The following is a 19,452-nucleotide window of genomic DNA, read 5'->3' as shown; positions in this document are numbered from 1 at the left end:
AGTCTGCGAGCCCAATCTTACTAACATGGCTGCCCGATGGTGAAGGTGGAAAATTGGTGGCGGATGGGTTGATGGCTGATTAGAATGTGAAATCAACTTCTATTAGTTAATGGCTGATGGGTTAGGTGAGAAGGTCTTGAATCAATGGAGGATTTGCAGGCTGATGGATTACCGTTAGAGAAGATATTTCTTAATTAAACAATAATTTAGAAAGTGTAGGCCAGCCCGTTTAACCCGCCAGGCCCTGCCCTTGTGCTTGGCTTGCTGGGCCAGGATTTTTATTTTAGCGGCTGGCCCGTTAAACTAAACTTACAGGCTAGCCTGGCCTATGGAACTCACGGGCTGAACCGGTCCACTTTACATCTCCAACTCACTACTCCCTGAAGCTTAGTATGCGGTTTATACCTCCAGAAAATACTCAAATAGATCCTTAGAAGTCGGAGGGTGAACTTGGAAAAATAGCGTTTCGACCCCATGAATTTTGGGGGTGATCTTAGAAAAAATGGCAACTAACCCTGCTGATTTGAGCCAAACAAGGGAAGTGAATTTCTATGTGTAATCGTAATAGATGGATGCATCGCACGCTGTAAAGATCCCCTGTAGGAAGTAACAGAGACTTTCGATGGCTCAGTGTTCACAATGAAATCTGATACTTTTAGAGCGGTACAGAGGATTATACATACAGAAATACAGCATATAGTATAAGAAGAGGAGGCAAACAAAATAATTTGGACAATGCAAGATTCAACTTGCATTGGCGAAGGTGTTCAAATAAAATAGAATTAGCAATACATACACCAATTCACATTACAATCCATCACACCAATCATATGCCTCCCAGCCCCAATAAGATTTGATTATATATCATCCGGACCCAAGACGCTGTTGATATCTAAGAGTCACGCACAGTGCAGCCAAAACCCTAGCTAGTATTACTCATAGCATATATACGAGCCATGATATATAATGTTGGTAAAGCAGCAAGACCCAAAATTTACTGTACATACCTCTATGTGGAATGGCGGCCATATGTCCTATCTTTTGCTAGTTGATCTTCAATCTCTTCCAAATCTTCTTCATCTCCTCTCCTACCTGCTTGTTCCTTCCAATATGCAACTAATTTTTTCAAACGAGCCATCTCTTTAGAAGAAACATTTTTGCTAGGATCATTTACGATTGACCGGACTCTTGACGCATACCTGTGTCACATAAAGGAAAATGAGATCACAGCTGCAAAAACCAGCACCAAAACAAAGGCTCAGCATAAGACTGCTAAACGGAAAATTGGATTATACTATTCATAAAACAGTAATAAGCATTTGACATGGTGAGTACTGCCATTTGACAGGGTAGTTTATCTGTATCACTGAACCAATTGACTTGGAAAAAACAAAAATAGCATGAGGATTGGAAACATACATCAGAGAATTGTAGGTCTCCTCCAAATTTGATTCAGCAGGAGATACATTCACGAACATCAGTGTCTTGGCATTGCCACCGAGCGAATCACTCATTAACATCGTTAACTTGTGGTTCCTATAAGGAATGTGTTGACCACCGGAAGAAAGAGCACTAATAACATCCCCAAGCGCTGAAAGAGATTTGTTGATGCTCTGGGCTTCCTTGAGTTGAGAACCCGCAGAGCCAGACTTTTTTATCCTTTCTGAACCAGCAAGGTCCACAAAACTCAGCTGCATGAGAAATATTAAAATGGTAAGATATAAATAATAAATAAAGAGAAACTTTCAACGGTCTAACCTAACAACCATGAACAATCTCCACAGGACTCTCATAATCCAGTTCGCTATATTCTAAGTACGCAACTATTTACATATTATATTTAGATTCCATGAGAGAGACTACGGCAATTTAAGTCACATGTATAGGTAAAATCGAGGTATTTGATAATCAATTAAACATAATATACTGCCATGTTGTCAGTACCTTCCCCCTGCCAACAGACTGGGTTTGAAGGTTGGTGCTTTCAATCACAATTGAAAGGACCAGATGAGATCTAGAACTTTCTTCATTCATTTGAGTCCCAGATGTATGTCGTCGTTCAGATCCTTTTTGAATAATGCTTTTTAACTCCTCATATGTTGATATTGGTACAACTGATGCATTTTCCACAGATACCATGCCCTAAGGATAACAAATACATAGGAATGAAATATACTCCTGAAATGTTGTAAGCTAAAAGAAAATAGAAGAAATCAAGGATAGATATAAGAACCAAAATTATATAAAATAAGAGTAATCACCTTTGAATCTTTTTTAATCTCCAATTTAAACCGCTTTGCGTTCTTTGGTGAAAGAAGGTCTACAAGGGTATCTTGATACAACTCCACCATGTATGCCTGCATCATGTTCCAATCGCTGTTAAAATTCATTGTGGTACTGTATTGATCAATCTCAGACATAAGTGCATACATATATAAGGAAAAATTTGTGAAACCCAAAAGATAAATTAATAACTAGAAAAACCATGCATGTGTGTCATGATTCTTATAAGCATATAAATATTTCTATATTAAAAACAAGATGCAAGTAACGTAAAGTTGCTGTTGCAACTGTCGAATTAATATGATCATTCATGAAATATGAAGTCAATTTACCTTTAATGAAAATGAGAATTTCTTGCTGTCACGTCTCAATATTTTAAAAAGTTCCATTGTCGCCCGTGGAGTGAGTCCAGGATTGCCCTCAGAACCATATATTGTAAACGTCTTTCCAGAACCAGTTTGACCATAAGCAAATATGCAGACATTGTAGCCATCTACAGCAGACTGCACCAAATACTGCAATTGCAGAAGGACAAAAAACAAAAACCAAAAACAGAGAGCGGAGAAAGAAGTACAGTAAGTTAGTTAAAAGAATTACATGTATGCCAAAGATATTAATGAAGTTATTATATGTTTTTAAATCAGAAAGTTTAATCAAACTTGCCCTTGTATCCTCAAAGACATCTTCTTGGGTAGCACTACCATCAAATACACGGTCGTATGTATGTTGTTTAGCTAAATCATCTTTCCATGGATGCTCAGTTGTGAACTCATCTATACTTGTAAGAACGTCCTTCTCCTTTTCAGCAATTTCTTTCTCATTTAAAGGTCTTATACGACAATATACTCTAACCTTGCCTTTCATATCTGAAATTGACCCAAAGATAAACCAGAGTGAATTCTCCAAGTTGGCAACGAAGAAAATATAAGTTGATTTAGTTTTTACACCTCAAAACTAAAAACAAAAATACCAAAATCCTGCTAGCAAATCCAAAAGTACCTTCTATAATATTAAAATACCGTTTCCGCAAAACTTGTTCTTCCTTGTAAAGTGTTTCTAACTCAGCAAGTTGAGCCCCTTGCATCTTCAAGATGGCAGCAGTTTGCTCATTCTTTCTATCAATGTCCTAAAATTATGTAAGAACTTGTTATGTTAAAGATCTATTCAATTCATGAGTTGTTTACATAAAAACATTAACACATTTGTTTTCAATTCATGAGTTGTTTACATAAAAACATTAACACATTTGCTTATAGTAAGAATACGTACTTAATGTAGAGACAAATAAGTATCAAACCTCTTTCATTTCTCTCAATTCCTCTAATTCCTTCAAATTATTTTGAGAGGTCTCCAACTCTGAATTCCTAATTGTAAGAGTTGATTCAGCAACATCCAAATCTTGCCTAACTCCCTCCAGCATCTTTTGAAGTTCAGAAACTCGAAGCTTTAAGGCTTTGCATTCTTGTTCATATTTTTCTTAAGATTTTCCATCTGCAATAAGACCACCACACAGACATAACTTCTGTTTCAGCATGAAATAATAAATGCTCATCAAGCCACATTCAAGAATTCATCCAGGTACCTCTTCAGCTTTGCTTTCAAGCCTAAAAATCTTTTGTTCCAATACTTGCTTCTCATTTTCTAGTCTTTTAGTTTTTCCTTCTGCTGCATAAACCTTTTCAGCGCAAAGTTTTAAATCATCTTGGAGCTTGTGCAAAACCTGCATCATACATGTTTCCTTAAAATGATTTTACCATCACAGACCAACTACATATAATATTGCATCAATGGTCCACTAATCTCAGATCACATGAACCGATCACAATTACATAAAGAAAGACAAATAGTAAAACAAAACTCTACCTGGTTATTTACCCCAGAAAAATCCCTTTTGGCATTATTCTCTTGAGCTATATTACCCAACTTAGCCAACCTAGCTTCCATGTTTCTCTTCTCCAACAACGAAGCCTAAACAAAAAGCAAATTTTCAGAAAAGATGTGGAAAACTTACTAGAATACTTAATTGTGCAAAATCAAATGTACTCACTTGAAGAGTCGCATCCTTCTCCTCACATAATGATTGAAGTCTATCACGATCTCCCATTACCTCAGCTAAAATTTGCTTCTCAGACCTCAATGAATCTTTCAAGCCTTCCAATTCTTCTTGTATTTTTGCTTGTTGCTTTTGTTTCTCGTGCAATTCTTCCAATAACTAGATTAGCATAGACATCATTAATCTCAAGAAAATTCTGAAAAGAGGATGTTATATGAGAAGGGTGTTTGGGTTAGACTATTCTTTTGCTTTTCTTTCAATTGAAAACTAAAACATATGGAGAAAAGTATTCTAGAAAAAAGAGACAAAACAATGTTCACGTTTTTACTTCTTTTCTTTCAAAAAGAGGAACAAAAAAAAAAGAACAGAACTTGAGATATTTCACAATTCTCCTGAATTAAAAACCAAGAGCTATCTCTGAAAAAGGAAAACCTGACAACAGACTGTTTTGAGAAATGAAAACTGGAAAAAAATTTCCAACCCAAATTATCCACAATTAGCCCCCATTTTTTCTGTCGAAACGAAAGACGTTCTACATATAAAGGCACATATCTGACAAATGCAGTCAACTTGGGCAACAATGAGTGAAAGGACTAATATGATCAGTAAGGTTCCTAGAAACTTTTTGCATATGATGTTTTAAACAAAGATTAATAACAGATAGTGAGTATCTCGATTTAAGCTACCTCATGTTTAATTTGGATGAGGTGTATACCAGTATACGGTATACCCCTGTTAAAGCTACCTCACGTTTGATTCACATGATGCTCACGTACTGATACATTTAAATCCTTTTGGTTTGGTCATTTCATAGACAAACAAGACAAGGAAAGGCTGCTTGTCGGATTCATCAATTATCTACCAAAGCTTTATACTATAATAATGCCCACTTCTCTTTATCAAAAAAAAAAATAATGCCCTCTTCTCCTAATGCACCAGTTCCACCCACCTTGCAATATTAGGATGACGAAGAGCTGAATATACTAAATACTATTTTAAGGCTTACTCGATCAGCGTTCTTTTGAGATTCTTCAACAGTTTTAGATAGATCCTGTACACGATTCTCATACACTTCGACATTATAAGGCTTGAAACCATTAGAAAGATCTCCGTTCACTGATCCGCCAGTAGCAGACCGCGCTTTAGAGTAGCGGCGCAACATGACATCATTAATGTGCGTTTGAAGAGCAACACAAATTTCTTCTCCCTGCATACAAATAGTTTAATCACCTGGTAACTCCAAGTAATAAATATTGACACAAGGAAAATAATTTCTTAAACCTGCTTGGTTTCAAACTGGAATATGTGCAGAACACCAGCAACCCTCATCTTGAAAAAAACAGCTGTATTGCTACTACCAAACTGCATTATATCTCTTAACTCAGCTGAATGCAAATACTCCTTTGGAACTGGACGGAAGAAATGAACCTATAGTAGAATTAACAAGCAACTTAATGTCCAGAAGTCGAAAAGTCCTTAATGTTAAACATCCCACGAACATTATAATTATTCAGGAACAATACATAGTATGCCAACGCACCCCACGTTTATTAATGCCCAGAATGATTCGCCCGGGCAAAAGTCCAATTGGGTCGTCAATTTTGCGAACACTGAAGAAAATAGAATTTCCATACGGTAGAGTTCTCAATATCCGCAAAAATTGCTGTCTCGCATCATCTTTTGCCAGATGCTCCTGCATTACAGCAAACCATCAATTTAGACATAATTATCAAAGAATGCATCTCGTCATGTGACAAACGTAAGCTTTGTAAAGTATAGACCAGTCAGCACATAATTGAAAGTCACGTAAGAGTCCAGCCATTTATTATCACAACATTTCAGAAGCAGAGAGGCATAATAGAGGATGCAAAGCAATGTCTAAGCAAACAATTCAGAAAAACACATGCATCATAAGCAAATTATTTCTTCAGCACTCATTGTACTATTTTGAAATTCTACAAGAAAGACATTGAACACATAAATTAAAAAACCAAATGGAATTTAAGCTGTCACAGAATAAATTATTCAGCAAACAAGGAATTTCAAAATTTGGCCCTCACCATTGAACGGTAACGAGAGAGAATATCCAATTCCCATTCCCGCTTTGCTCGAGTTATTGCAATTTGTCTAGGTAAAAATCGTTCAAGGAGTGAAATCCAATCACTGAAAAATACCAGTAACAACAAGTGAAAATTTGCTAGATATAGAATAACCAGTTATGCTAAAATCCAAAGAAGATGAAAGCAACTAGATATGCTATTTTTCGCACTCTACTCTAATATGAAAGTATGTCCAAGGGTACCACTGCCAATAAATAAATCAGAAGAGAAAAAAGAAGAAGAAAGATAACAACTAACTAGATTAAATGAGATGCATAGTGATTCTACTAACGTGCATGTCTCGGGGCTGCCAACAAATCCAATCTCGACTAAGATTTGCAATGCAGATAGCTGTGCAGCATCATCTCTACCAACTGGATAGTTACCCAATATATAATCATGCTGTAGCTGCAATAACATGGCAATGAAAACCAAAGGCAGAAGTTAAAAACTAACCAGAAGGTAATAGGAAAAAGTGCCAAGATAACATACTTGCACATATGACAATTGCACAAACATTGGATCCGCTACAGCTTCATCCGACTCCCGAAAAAGCTTCTTCTTAAATGTTAGTTTGCAATGCAAAATTTCTCCTTTACTTCGATCCTTAGCTGCCTTGAATTCCGCCAACAAATCCCCGATATATTTGTTATCATCTAACCCGATATACTCCTCTATGTGGCAAAAAATTGTATATGGCAGTGTCAATAGGCACTTAGTAAACAAAAGTCAAGAAGGTGGTCAAGAATAAATACCATTCCCAGGATCAGGTGATTTTGAACCAGTAACAACTTTACGACATTCAAACAGACTGAAGCTAGAGTATGCTGATAGTTTAATTATCCCTGCAACTTCCTGTGGCGAGAAATAATTTGACCAATAATTAAAACTAACAAGAAAGATAGGACAAAAATTGTAAGAAAGTGAACCAAATTCAAGAAACCTAATCACCCACAGTCGAGATGGATCGGCTTTTTTTAGTAAAATTATACCACATTGCAGGGTAGCAAATCCTTATTTTTGAACAAATTAGGATTTTATCAAATCATATAACCGTTGAAGCAACCAACACATGTCCAGAATTCATAATAAACAAAACAATAAATCAAATACCTAAAGATAATCATCAAGAATTTAAAGTTCAAATATGCAAATAACATTTTACATGTTCAGCAGGTAAATTCAAAACATCATATCACCGGTGATATATATTGCTAAAGTTTATATATAAGAAAGTCACAAAGTTAATGATAAAAGCAGAATCAGATTGAGTGACTTCTTTCATTAGTTCCAATTCAAAGTGGTACCATTATAAATTAGGAACCATGAAGCTTGGAGGATCTAGTGAAATATTCTATGCCCCAACTGCAAAGAAGTGGCATCCAAAATCCTTCATCCCATGTGATTTACCTTTTCGGTTATAAGTCACTACTTCATACCAAAGCATGTAAAGAAAAATCATCATCATCAAAGCCACAAGAAAAAAAAAAGGTTGGATTCCACTAAAACTATACTCTCCAATCTCCATGAAAGCCCATGCCATCCAATATCCTTGTTCCAATTACTTTCATCTTCATGTTGTTTATGGCCTTCATCTTCTCTTTTAAGCATTTCCTAATGAATTTTCTCCACTTTTTGCTGGAGTAACATCTCTTTGTTGTATATGTCCAAAACCTATAAAACAGTATTGTCTCATTTTATTTTTAATCAGATCCGCTTCTACCTTAGTCGAATGAACTCATTCTGTGAGTCTCTTTTGAGTATGGTGTCTCTTTCCCTTCCTAGTAGATTGAATTCCATTTAGAACTCTAATTTTATGCTATTAATTATAAATGGCATATTGATGACGAAGTTCCCTCCGATTCAGAGAAGAAGTTAAGAAATACCTCTACAGCATCGGCCACGGTAGTCGCCATGTCATACGATATTTCTTCAAAAGTTTCATCCAGAAAAAACACAATGGTTGTAAGCTTTCGACCAGTTAGAAGGGCTTCAATTTCCTCACGCCCAGGTGTCGTATTCCTAGGGCCAGCTTTAACAGAACACTTCAAAGCATTTAAGGTATTGGATGCAAGGATTTGAATCTCAGAATCGGTACTTGATTTATGTGCCACATTATGGACATATTCAGATAAGTATCCACAAATGTCCTTGCTTGGCGGCATCGAGGATGCACATAAATACATCAACTCCCATGCTTTGATCAAGTATTGCCTGTATTACCAATGTCAAAAGAAGTAAGAAAAGGAAGTAGTTATAGAAACAGCCCTTGAGGCCTAGACCAAATGGAGAACACTACACAGTTTTTAAATATATATCTAGCAGAAGAAAATAGGTCTACCTATCGGGATTGTTTCTTGTTTGTTTTGAAACCTGAGCAAAGAGTTCATCCCGCAGCTCTGCACGCTTCAGAGTATGCTTATATAGTTTTCCAACAAGTTCAATCCGCTCATCTAAGCTTGCTGGCGTTACTCGATCTGATGAATCAACGCCCATGTATTTCAAAATTATCTGAAACAATTTTACTGCTCGGCTTACCAGGTCACCATTGATTTTAAGAAGAGAAGTTGGTATTGGCTCCTGTCCCCCAGAACTCATATACTCAGTTTTTAAATATTCAGTCCAAGGACAAAGGTTAATATCACAACCACGGCATAAAGAACATTACCTTTTGGAAGCACAGCATATCCTCAAAGGTGAACTTTCCCGGAACTTGAGGTCCAAGAGATTTTTTAGAGAAGAACCCACGTTTTCCAGCAGATTGAATCTGTTTCTGCATCATTCTCAAAAATCCCTCCACCTACACGGAGCAATAAATATCATAAAAAGTGAAGGAGAGGGAATAAAGAAAAAGGAAAAATTTTAATCATGGATCTAAAATCATTATCATAAACTTATTATGGATCCAGGTCATCTTATTATAAGCAATTAAGCATAAAAACAATCTCCACTGGGGAAACCATATTGCCTTCGATTTAATATACTGTACTTATGCAAATCACCTGAAATTTATCAATCAAAGGTATAGCACCAGCAAGTTCTGCAGATACAGCCATTGACAAAGTCCCTGGAGTACTGCATGAAAGCAAAATAGTAGTTAGACCAAGTTGTACCAAATCAAGCCTCGAATCGTAATTAAAACCAGTCTGGTTGTGAAGCCAAATCTGTGGGGACAGAAAGATCCGAAGAAAACACCCGCTGGAGTTCGTTCTCAGACATTAATATGTCATAAAGTACGGGGACAACCGTACAAGGGGTTTAAACACTAATCAAAGAACAATTAGATATAGTCCCAAAAAATGTGACAATCGGAGACGGAGAAGAAGAAGAATATACGGTGGTGCAAAATTGGAGCCGTCACTGTCGTAATCATCACCGTTTGAGCTAGAGTGAAAAGGCGCGTCGCCATTTCCGTTGCTGGAGCTGAACGAAGATCTACCGGTTCGTACACTTTGCGCCATTGACATCCGCAAATCAATTGTCATGTCAGTCAAACATTGCTTATAGCTCTCTACCTCCACCGGTCCTTCGATCGCTCATTGTGACCGCAAAAGAAGTAAAGACTACCACATTAACGCAATGAAGATGAAACCGCTTTCAGATCTTTGAGAGAAAAATAGGATGGAAGATGAAGGAAGAACCCTAATGCGCGTACGCAGTCGAATCGTTTCCTCTCGTTCTCTTCTCCTGCTCCTACTTCAAAAAAATCGGTAATGGAGGAAGAGAGCCAGAGTCTGTTCAAATGATAGACACGGTAGCATATGATTGAAAGATTAAAAATAAAATAAATATAAATCTTGTTTAGTAAAGCTTAAAACTCCTATAATGTTAATACTAAAATGGAACATAACACAACCCATTCCAACTCTTCTCACAAGACATAAAAACCGAACTATGATTGATGATAGAGGTGTCTACAGTTGGTTTCTATCAATTTTCATTCGTCGGCTATTGACGGTTTGATAGGTTTTTTCACATAACTCAGCCCATTCCAACTCTTCTCATAAGACATAAAAACCAAACTATGATTGACGATAGAGGTGTCTACAGTTGATTTCAACCAATTTTCATTCGGTCGGTTATTGACGGTTCGATAGGTTTTTTTGATTTTTCAATCGATCCTCTATAATATACATTTGACAATAATCAACCAAACAATCGATTCAATTTGACACAATTTTTTTAGACAACCCTAATTAACGATAACCCCATGAAAAACAAATCTATACCATATAGCTCGTGTCCTTGAGCAAACAATATCTTCACTGTTTGAACTGTAAATTTCAACATATACGGTCCTACAATCAAATCAAGATTGGTTAATAAGTCTAAATCTATCAAACCAAACCAAATCAAGATTAGCTCAATAAAGGTAAGAATATGAACCCACACTAAATTTTCGATAAATTCAAGTCGAACTCAAATTTAATTTAATTTAATTTAAACTATATTTATATTTAATAGTATTGGGTTAGAACCCAATGATTGGGCACTCGGTAAGATTTCGAATTTCATCATTGAAAATAAAAAGGAATGAACTAAAGGCTGCCATTTTCAATATCAAAGATTTCTGATATCAAAATTAAAATTTCAAGAAACTTTCAAAACTACCCCTATCCGCTTTTAAATCGCCCCTCACCTCGCTTTGATTAGTAGATTTAGACATTTTACCTGATAATGGAGCACACCTATAGATGCTTAGAGGCTCAATTAAAGATTTTAAAAGTGACTAATTTTTAGTTTTTCCATTTAAATTTGAACTTAATATTATAAAAAAACTTGTACATTGTAATAAATTTTGGTGGGTTAGTGTTAAAGATGCTATCCAATATAACCTATGGGTACCACATAAATATAAGTATTTGTCATACCCGAAGGAAAATAACATCCTCCCTACTAATCGTACAATATTCATATCATTTTAGTGTTGTTCAAAAGCCAACCAAAAAAGAACAAAAAGAGAGAGAGAATTTGTGAATCATTGAATTTGACACGACAATTTTATAAACAATGTAATACACAATCCAAAATTGATAATATAAGAAATACTCCATCAATGAGACACTTACACGTGTCACCATATGATTTGGGGAAGATGAGATCGGACTATAAAGCATCTCGACCAATCCAGACATCACATCGACATGTACTCGTTGACAAAACATATCAAGCATGACATCAGGAACCTCATGTGATCAAAACATTTAGGGGTACCGAGGGACACTCTTCACCGATCATAAATGAGATATACAAGAGATCTTTAGGGGATTCACTTTCAAAAATTTCATCGACAATCAAAGACAATCAATAATTAAAAAATCATATAAAGGTAAGCCTCTACTCAAGTAAATCACTTTCACATTCTAGCTATTCAATATTAGCTAAAGAAAGAGATTAGCTTTATTGCCTATCGAGCTAATTTAAGAGTCGGAGTGTCTCCCTGAGATACACCTCAGGATCCCAAAGCAAACATGTATGATGCTCAACAAAAAAACATGTATGATGCACCAAGAAATTTCTGATGGAACCATCATCGGTTGTCCGAATAGTTATTTGGACATGCGTAGGCCTTGATCAAGTAGTAAAGGACAAAAAGGTCACTGTAATGTTTCGTCACGTTGATTTGGTATTGTCAAAACGTGACCAAGACATAAATTACGGGTATAATTTATTTGCTCTCAATTTTGTTCTTTCTGAAAAATCAAAGAAATTGAAACGCCTAGGGTGGTAGCATTTCTGGGCCAGTCTTGGATTAGCCGGCACCAGCCGGCATGAATGCAAATTAAAGCAACTCACGAGAATCAACATTGAGACTCAGTTTCCGTATATTTATGCGTTTTTTTTTTTTTGTATATTTATGTTTTTTTGTTGGAATGCTATAAAAGGTATGTTAAAAGGGGCCCAATTAATAAATTTGCAACAAAATCATTATAAATTGGTTGCCATAAAAAGAATTAAAATTGATTGAGACAAGATGTATCTTCTAGCAACAATGATATTGAAGACAATCATGAGAAAAGTGGAGTTTGTTGAGAGAGCTGCGTATACTAGTGTTGATGTAGCCGGTAGGTGGAGCCTTTCTCAGTTTTTAGAGATTTCATGACTAAAATAATCAATATCTTGTGTGGCAAAGAAATTAGGATGAAACAATTTCAACATCAAATTGAATCAAGAACCATAATTCAAAATTCAGCTCACATGTCGGATTAGAGTCCATTTGGAAGTGTGTTGTTTTTGAATTTTTTGAAGTGAGGTGAGTTGCATTCTAAAACTGTGGTGAGGTGAGGTAACAATTAGTGTTTGACGCGTCACTAAAAATATGGTGAAGTGATGACAAACAAATATTTTTTTTTCATTGATATAATTGATTTTTGATGAATTTATTTTTGTACAAATATAAATAGAATAATGAAATCCATCAAGGGTAAAATTGAAAAAAAAAAATGTGTTTTGAAATTTGAGAATGTAATCAATCGAGCTCCGTCACAAATAAAAACTCCATGCATCTTTAGTTTTCGAACTCACAACAGTACGTTGGGCGCCAAACAATATTTTGGCTAAACGCGGTGTGTTCAAGTTAAACACACAACTGTAGTCTAATCGAGTCGACACATACAAAAACTCAATTAAAGAGTTGATCATAACTACTTCCACCGGTAGTTAAGATGTTATTATGAACAAGAACAGGAAAAGCTAAAGTAAAGCGTTAATAGTGACTACTTCCTCCAACAATTAAGGTAATATTATACACGACTACAAGAAAAAGATCCACATCGGTACCACATCATGATATTAATACTTTAGCTGGGACCCCGCATTTGTCACCTTAAATATTGAGGGCTCGGACAAGGAAACAAACTGCAAAGGAAGCAATAAAGGCCCATTTACCCATAAAAACAAGGCCCATCTATGACCCAGCCCAAAAACATAATCAAGCGGGTCAAGACCGGTATCGAGTCCATTACGTTAAGGGTATTTATGTAATTACGGTTACATGTCAAGAGCTGAAGTGTCGTTTTTAGTTTTCACTTTTTAGAGGAGCCTGATGGTTTTGTTTGGGCTTTTCTTTTGTTTGTATGGGATTCCCTTTTAGTTCTCTTCTGCGCTTGGCCTTGTTGTTTGGTGGGTAGGGTTTGTGTTCCTCTTGTTGATCCCTGGCGGCTATCTCCTCTGTTGCTGAGCTAAGTAGGTGTGCGGTTGTGTTGGCTGTAGATTGTGCCTCTTCCTGCTTCTGTTGTCTTAGTTGTTCCGGCTCGCTAGCTCTATTGGTTGGGTTCGGGGCTGGGAGAAGATTTCTGTTTGGGTTGTTGGTGTCTCTTTGCCTTCAGAGGCTGACTTGATGTTTGTTCTCTCTTACCATGTCAAGTGTTTGTGAAATAATTCCAATGAGAAGAAAAAGGAGTTAAGAGACCTACTAGCCTCCAACCCTAGACACTCTATGATCATTTTTCAAAACCATTTTTCCATTTCGATTTAAGAAATAGATAAATAGACACATCCCATTGCACTAATAGGTAGAGACGTTCATAGTGACCGAGGGAGTCAAAGACCAACAATAATTTAGGGAAGATAAAATAATTAATAATTGTAGTTTTTTTCCTCTTGATTTCTTTTTCAGATTGTGGCCCCTATTTTTTTTTAAAAAACTTAATCATATTCCAATTAGTTGATTAAAAAAAATTAAAAAAATATAGTTTAGAGGGTGGGACGGTTTTTTTTTCCCTAACATATTTTCTTTTGCAGGTTTCATTCTTCTTCTAGGCCTTCCTAGGTAGGCAGGTGTGTCCTCTTAGCAGTTTTGTTCAGGAAGGTGGTCCTTTGATTTTGGTTTCTTTGTTTTTTTTTGGGTTTGGGGTGGCCTTCTGTTGGTGGTCACCCGTCCCTTAACTCCTTAAGTATTTCCCTCGTATATTTATAATTTTAATTTTAAATCAATTTTATGCTTATAAAAAAAAAGCATGTTCAGAGAAGTTTATCTTAGATCATTTCATAGACAACATTAAAACAACACTTCTCAAAAAAAGTTGAAAATCCAAACTCAATACTAATTAACAGAGTCTTAGCCCTGAGCTCCTTCATGCGTCGCATATAAATATATAATGTATGGTTACATAATTTGACCTATATTTATAGTTTTAATTATCTCATCAAATTTACTGTTGAGAAATACGTTTCTCATTGGAATTGAATTTTGAGTACATATGACTAACTAAGTCGATTACCAACCGAGTCACCTCGTTGATGGGTTGGAGGAGGGGATGAAATCTTTGGTACACATACGCCTAACTCAACCGATTGTCAACCGAGATGTGGGTGTATTGCCTCAACTATGTCTTATATGTATATGTAAAAAATATCATAACTGAATTGTAAGGCCCAATAATACTTCGTCCAGTCATAGAGCCCACTCTGTTCAATGAACAATCATGCACAACAAGAACATTCGCAAATGGACTCAATAAAACAAAAGGGTAATTAAACTCCAATGGTGTACCTGAGTCTCCAGGGCCCGAGAGAAATTTTAAAAATGAGTCATCTTGGGCAAAAAATTTAATGTCGTCTATTATTCAAAAATATGAATTTTGTAGCATTTTGATATGCAAAGTCATCAATTATATTGGTTTAATCAATTTTTTCTGTCAAATCACTTTCAATAAACAATACAACCAACTTATTTAACATTTCTTGTGACTACTATATTATTAATAGTCTAATAATTTTTAACAATATGAGGCCTTGTGGATTTGGGGGCCCTTGGCGACCTCCTGTCTCGCCCGTCTCAGGGACGCCACTGTTAAACTCAAATTACGGCTGCCAAAAAAAATGCATCCGTTTATAGTAGTAATTTTTTTTTCCTAGAAGATAAATGAAAAAATGATACATATGAATTAAACATCTGAATTATTAGAAACATGAAAAGAAGATACATTCCTAGCAATGCAACTTATATGTATATTCTTGGAAAAATAAGGAATATAATCTGGTTCTAAAACCAAAGCAAATATGCAGACATAAATACTATATATTAAATCACTATATATTAATCTTGTTTCAATATATGATTAAAGAATAACATTTCATGTATATGTATAATATATATTTGAATAAAAAATAATAATTTAGAAGACCCCATGTGTATTAGCCGACCCTGACCACGGCACATGGCTCCCAAGTTGGGTGGCCATGAGCCTAATTAATACCACAAGGAGTGCGTTTATAAACTCACTCAAGATTCCTTGTTCTTCCAATGTGAAATTTGATCTATTTCAACAAGCTATTATCACTTCATGTGAATATTTTTGAACAATTTCTTATTCATCCGATATTGAATTTCACAATTTAAATATACCATATTCATCTATTTTCGGAGATGGACGTTTTCCACATGGACCCCTCCCGAAGAACATGTGGGTCCCACATTAAATTGTGCCCAATGTAAATCCATTCCATATACGATATCAAACATATTTGCCTCACAATAATTATACCATCGCTACATGCATCACGATGAATATATAAGACTTTTGATCACTCAATGCGCTATTGATGACTTTTATATCAAATAAGTTGAGCGATTTATATAGAAAAATCACAATTGATCAAATAAATTAGGTGACAACTTCTTATTCGTTGAGATTGTTAGTCGGGTGTTTTTTTTGTGTTGTTCTCCTATTGTAACCTCCTTCTTCATTAATAACAATTAGATTTATCAAAAAGAAAAAAATAAATTAAGTGACGGTTACTAGAATAGTCGCAAAAATAAATCGAATTTCTTTTTTATTACAATCCCAAATATGTCATAATCAAGCTTGATACGGCTATTGTTTTATTATTTGAAGTAAAGTTAAAGAAAAACACCAGTAAAACACACCATATTGAAAAACAAAGACGAAAAAGAACATTGTCAAACGTAAAACCATAACTTAATAAGAGACAATCACTTAAGTTCTTCTTTCATCCAACGCTTTATCATGTCCAAAACAACTTTTGGTTGATCCCATGGAACATCCATTCCAGAATTATAAACCTGATGTAGAGTAAGAGTCACCATAATTAGAATACATTAGATACAATACATTGATGCATATACGCATACACATTGACAAACCTTGATGAAAGTGATAAGACCATGGCTAGTCATCAATCCTGAATCTTCTTCATCAACTTTGAATGTAACAGTCTCTAAAAATTCTTCTTTGCCATACCATTCCGTATTCAAGAGCCATTTAAAATTTCCTGTTCAAATAGAAACACAAATATACATAAAACAAGTTGCAAACACAAAATAAATTATGAATACGACATTGTGAAGTTTACCAAACCAGTTGCAAGTAAAATCTTTATCTCCCGCATAAATAAGGATTTTGATTCCCTCCTTAAGTAGAGCTGCAATGTCCACTTCAAAATTTTTTGCCCAATCCCCTTTTAATGCATCGTATACATCCATGTTCAACAAAACAAATTTTTTACCCGTCACGCCCAGAGCTTTCTTTGTTGACAGCTCATTCATAAAAGATGTCAGCCTTGAGTAGTCATTAGTAGTTTCACGACTCTCTCTAATGTCTTTAGGCTAGATATACAACACAACCACATGGAAGTTGAAGTTGAAGTTTCAAGTTTCATAATTATGTTTGTAACAAAATATGTATATATAGAAAGATATGATTGCCTTTGGATTTCTTACATCAAAATCTCCGCTCTCAAGAGTTTGGTTGTATATTGAATTACAAGACTCATAAGCGTTTAAACAAGCAGTATCATTACCTGTGCCTAACAACAAAGCAACATTAACAAATTATCCATCAAGTATATTTTATTGTTTACCTACTGTTAATTACTTCAACAAATGCTAAGAATATATCCATGAAACTATTCTCTCCTCCATAGACCAAATCTCCTACAAATACAACACAATATATTCAAAAAAGAAGAAGTAATTGAATGTCAAAAATAATACTCACGACACGTTTCTATGTCTGATTCACATGGTGGATTCAATTTATTTAGTTGGTTGTGTCGGTCTTCTGTAATTAGTCCTTGAGACCAAGCATAATATGGTAATAATGGGTATTGAATTTTTAAATCTATAAGTCCATTACCAACAGCAAATCCCTGCAAAAGTATAGAGTTAAGCAAATCTAATAAAGAACAATATGAAGAATTATTGATTAAGTCAAAAAAATACCTTAAGATTTATATGAACTCCCTCTTTTAATCTATTTCCTTTCTGTATTCGAGAGGCCAAAGCAGGAGCATAATGACCAGCATAAGATTGTCCAGTTATGAAAAAATCGTTATTAATAAAATCAGGATATTTTTTAAAAAATTCCTGTCATTGTAGAAAAATAAAAGTCAATGTCAATTATGAAATTTTATTAATTGAATTAAAATTATATAGGATAGAGAGGAAAATTAAACCTGCAAAAAATGATACAAATCATTGCTGATATCAATTTGATTGTGTCTTATATCATTATTGTCAGAAGAATAACTCAAACCTGTTCCGATAGGGTTGTCAACATATATAATGTTTGATACCTATATAAAAAAAAAAAATATGCATATTAAAAAACAATAAGGAGCTCATGATATGTGATATAAATTTTTGAGGATTTTGAAATAGGAGTAAGGTTAGGTTCAAGATCTTCCTCATTCTTAAATAACTAATAATAAAAGTCACACTATTTATCATTTTTAAAAGAAAACACTAAAAAGAACGAAATAACAGCGAGGCATTATGATTAAATGACATGTCAATGAATATAACATTTTGAAGATCATATATGTTTTGTATTTGACCATTTACTGTAATGAACTGGGTTAGACTAAAAAATATTTGTTTAATGAATTTTTTTTTGATAAATATAGGTTTAGTCAACATAAATTAACATGAGAGTCGATTTCGACTAGCGAATAACAAGTATACTTAATTTAGCCGTTTAGATAGTATGAATGATATAGTACCATATCCCAACCATAATCATTCCATGTTAGGTGATCATAATTCAAGTTATGTCTTTCGATACGAAAAGGACCATTTCCGTTAAATATTGCAATGGCACTATTGGCTCCTGGTCCTCCAGTTAACCAAATCACAACAGGATCGTCTTTACTAGCCCGTGATTGAAAGAAGTAGTAGAACATCCTACGCAAAACAATTCATAGCATATGTCAAAACTATACACCTATATCTCACTTATTTGGGAAACAACGATAAGAATATGAAGATTACTTGATTAATGTTTACCTTGCATCTATAATATGCGGAAGCCTTAAGTAGCCGATATGACGAGCAACGTCTCCAGGTGAAGGATACGTATCATCAGGAAGAAAAGGAAACTTAAATTCCTTCTCAACTGAAGAGTTATCGTTGAAGATGCCAACATCATCTTCTGGGATCAAGTTAGTTGATTTTGGAAGCTTTTCTTCTTGTTTTTTGGATGAAATGACAGTTGTTGTTGAAGAAATCGAGTGGTTGGTATATGTGGCATATCCGAGTGATGATATGACAAAAGGAAAAAGAGAAATAAGAATAATCATTGAAGCCATTATTGTTTGTAAGTCTATATTAACATAGATAATTTGGGGTATTTATAGGGTTCTTAGAAACTCTGGAAGACTATTATCTAGAAAGAGAGATTCTACATCTTGACTTCTCTTTCTACTAATTGTTTATTTCTTTTTTGTGTTTTTTTTTAAGCCGTTATTGCTTGTTTGTACGGCATATATTCTCATTTCTATAACAGGACAAATATATATGAATGAATTTTATGTTGAGAATTTTGATGCCTCACTATGCTGCACTGTCCATTTTTGGCTTCAATATTTAATTATTGCATATATATATATATTGGATTCTTTTTCCCTTCAATATTTTAATTGTTTCATTATTACTCATGTAAAATGCCTTGAGAAAAGATTGTTTTTGCTAATTTTATTTAATAATAAGGTGAAAACAAAAGTTACGTGATTAATTGTTATAATATAAACACCTGGAACCCCTGTAATTAATTGTTC

At 34.8% G+C, this 19,452-nt stretch overlaps 2 protein-coding genes across 2 annotated transcripts; both read right to left on the bottom strand.

The window, feature by feature from the left end:
• Positions 1-623: 623 nt before the first annotated feature.
• On the bottom strand, positions 624-10,203 carry LOC120002700 (kinesin-like protein KIN-14E). Its single transcript, XM_038851471.1, is given in 24 exon segments — positions 624-1,199; positions 1,420-1,691; positions 1,945-2,142; positions 2,262-2,357; positions 2,616-2,798; positions 2,947-3,149; positions 3,283-3,409; positions 3,581-3,753; positions 3,756-3,774; positions 3,866-4,003; positions 4,147-4,251; positions 4,331-4,495; positions 5,343-5,543; positions 5,618-5,764; positions 5,877-6,029; positions 6,397-6,499; positions 6,728-6,843; positions 6,928-7,109; positions 7,191-7,290; positions 8,322-8,649; positions 8,777-9,015; positions 9,104-9,235; positions 9,438-9,510; positions 9,772-10,203. Coding segments are annotated over 24 exon segments (3,792 nt in total). The 5' UTR covers positions 9,921-10,203; the 3' UTR covers positions 624-1,009.
• Positions 10,204-15,155: 4,952 nt separating this feature from the next.
• On the bottom strand, positions 15,156-18,984 carry LOC120002490 (serine carboxypeptidase-like). The gene is made up of 12 exons (XM_038851261.1): positions 18,683-18,984; positions 18,400-18,580; positions 17,854-17,973; positions 17,621-17,764; positions 17,397-17,547; positions 17,264-17,332; positions 17,120-17,205; positions 16,753-17,005; positions 16,544-16,671; positions 16,377-16,462; positions 15,564-15,624; positions 15,156-15,290 (listed from the first exon to the last, which is right to left on the bottom strand). Exons 1-12 carry the CDS (start codon positions 18,982-18,984, stop codon positions 15,156-15,158), a joined length of 1,716 nt encoding a protein of 571 aa, XP_038707189.1.
• Positions 18,985-19,452: the final 468 nt, after the last annotated feature.

This window comes from Tripterygium wilfordii, chromosome 7 (genome assembly GCF_013401445.1).
Source record: "Tripterygium wilfordii isolate XIE 37 chromosome 7, ASM1340144v1, whole genome shotgun sequence".
In the NCBI taxonomy this organism is placed as follows: Eukaryota; Viridiplantae; Streptophyta; class Magnoliopsida; order Celastrales; family Celastraceae; genus Tripterygium; species Tripterygium wilfordii.
Note: the sequence above shows the minus strand (reverse complement) of the source record. Positions and strands in the feature narration are given on the sequence as shown.

What these genes read in the sequence shown, in the direction of transcription:
- LOC120002490 (XM_038851261.1), bottom strand. Translation starts at nt 18,984, where the DNA reads ATGGCTTCAATGATTATTCTTATTTCTCTTTTTCCTTTTGTCATATCA. An exon ending in ATTTGTTGAAGTAATTAACA is followed by an intron (nt 17,206 to 17,263) that starts GTAGGTAAACAA and finishes CTTTGTTGTTAG; the next exon opens with GCACAGGTAATGATACTGCT. An exon ending in TTTTACTTGCAACTGGTTTG is followed by an intron (nt 16,672 to 16,752) that starts GTAAACTTCACA and finishes CTATTTGAACAG; the next exon opens with GAAATTTTAAATGGCTCTTG.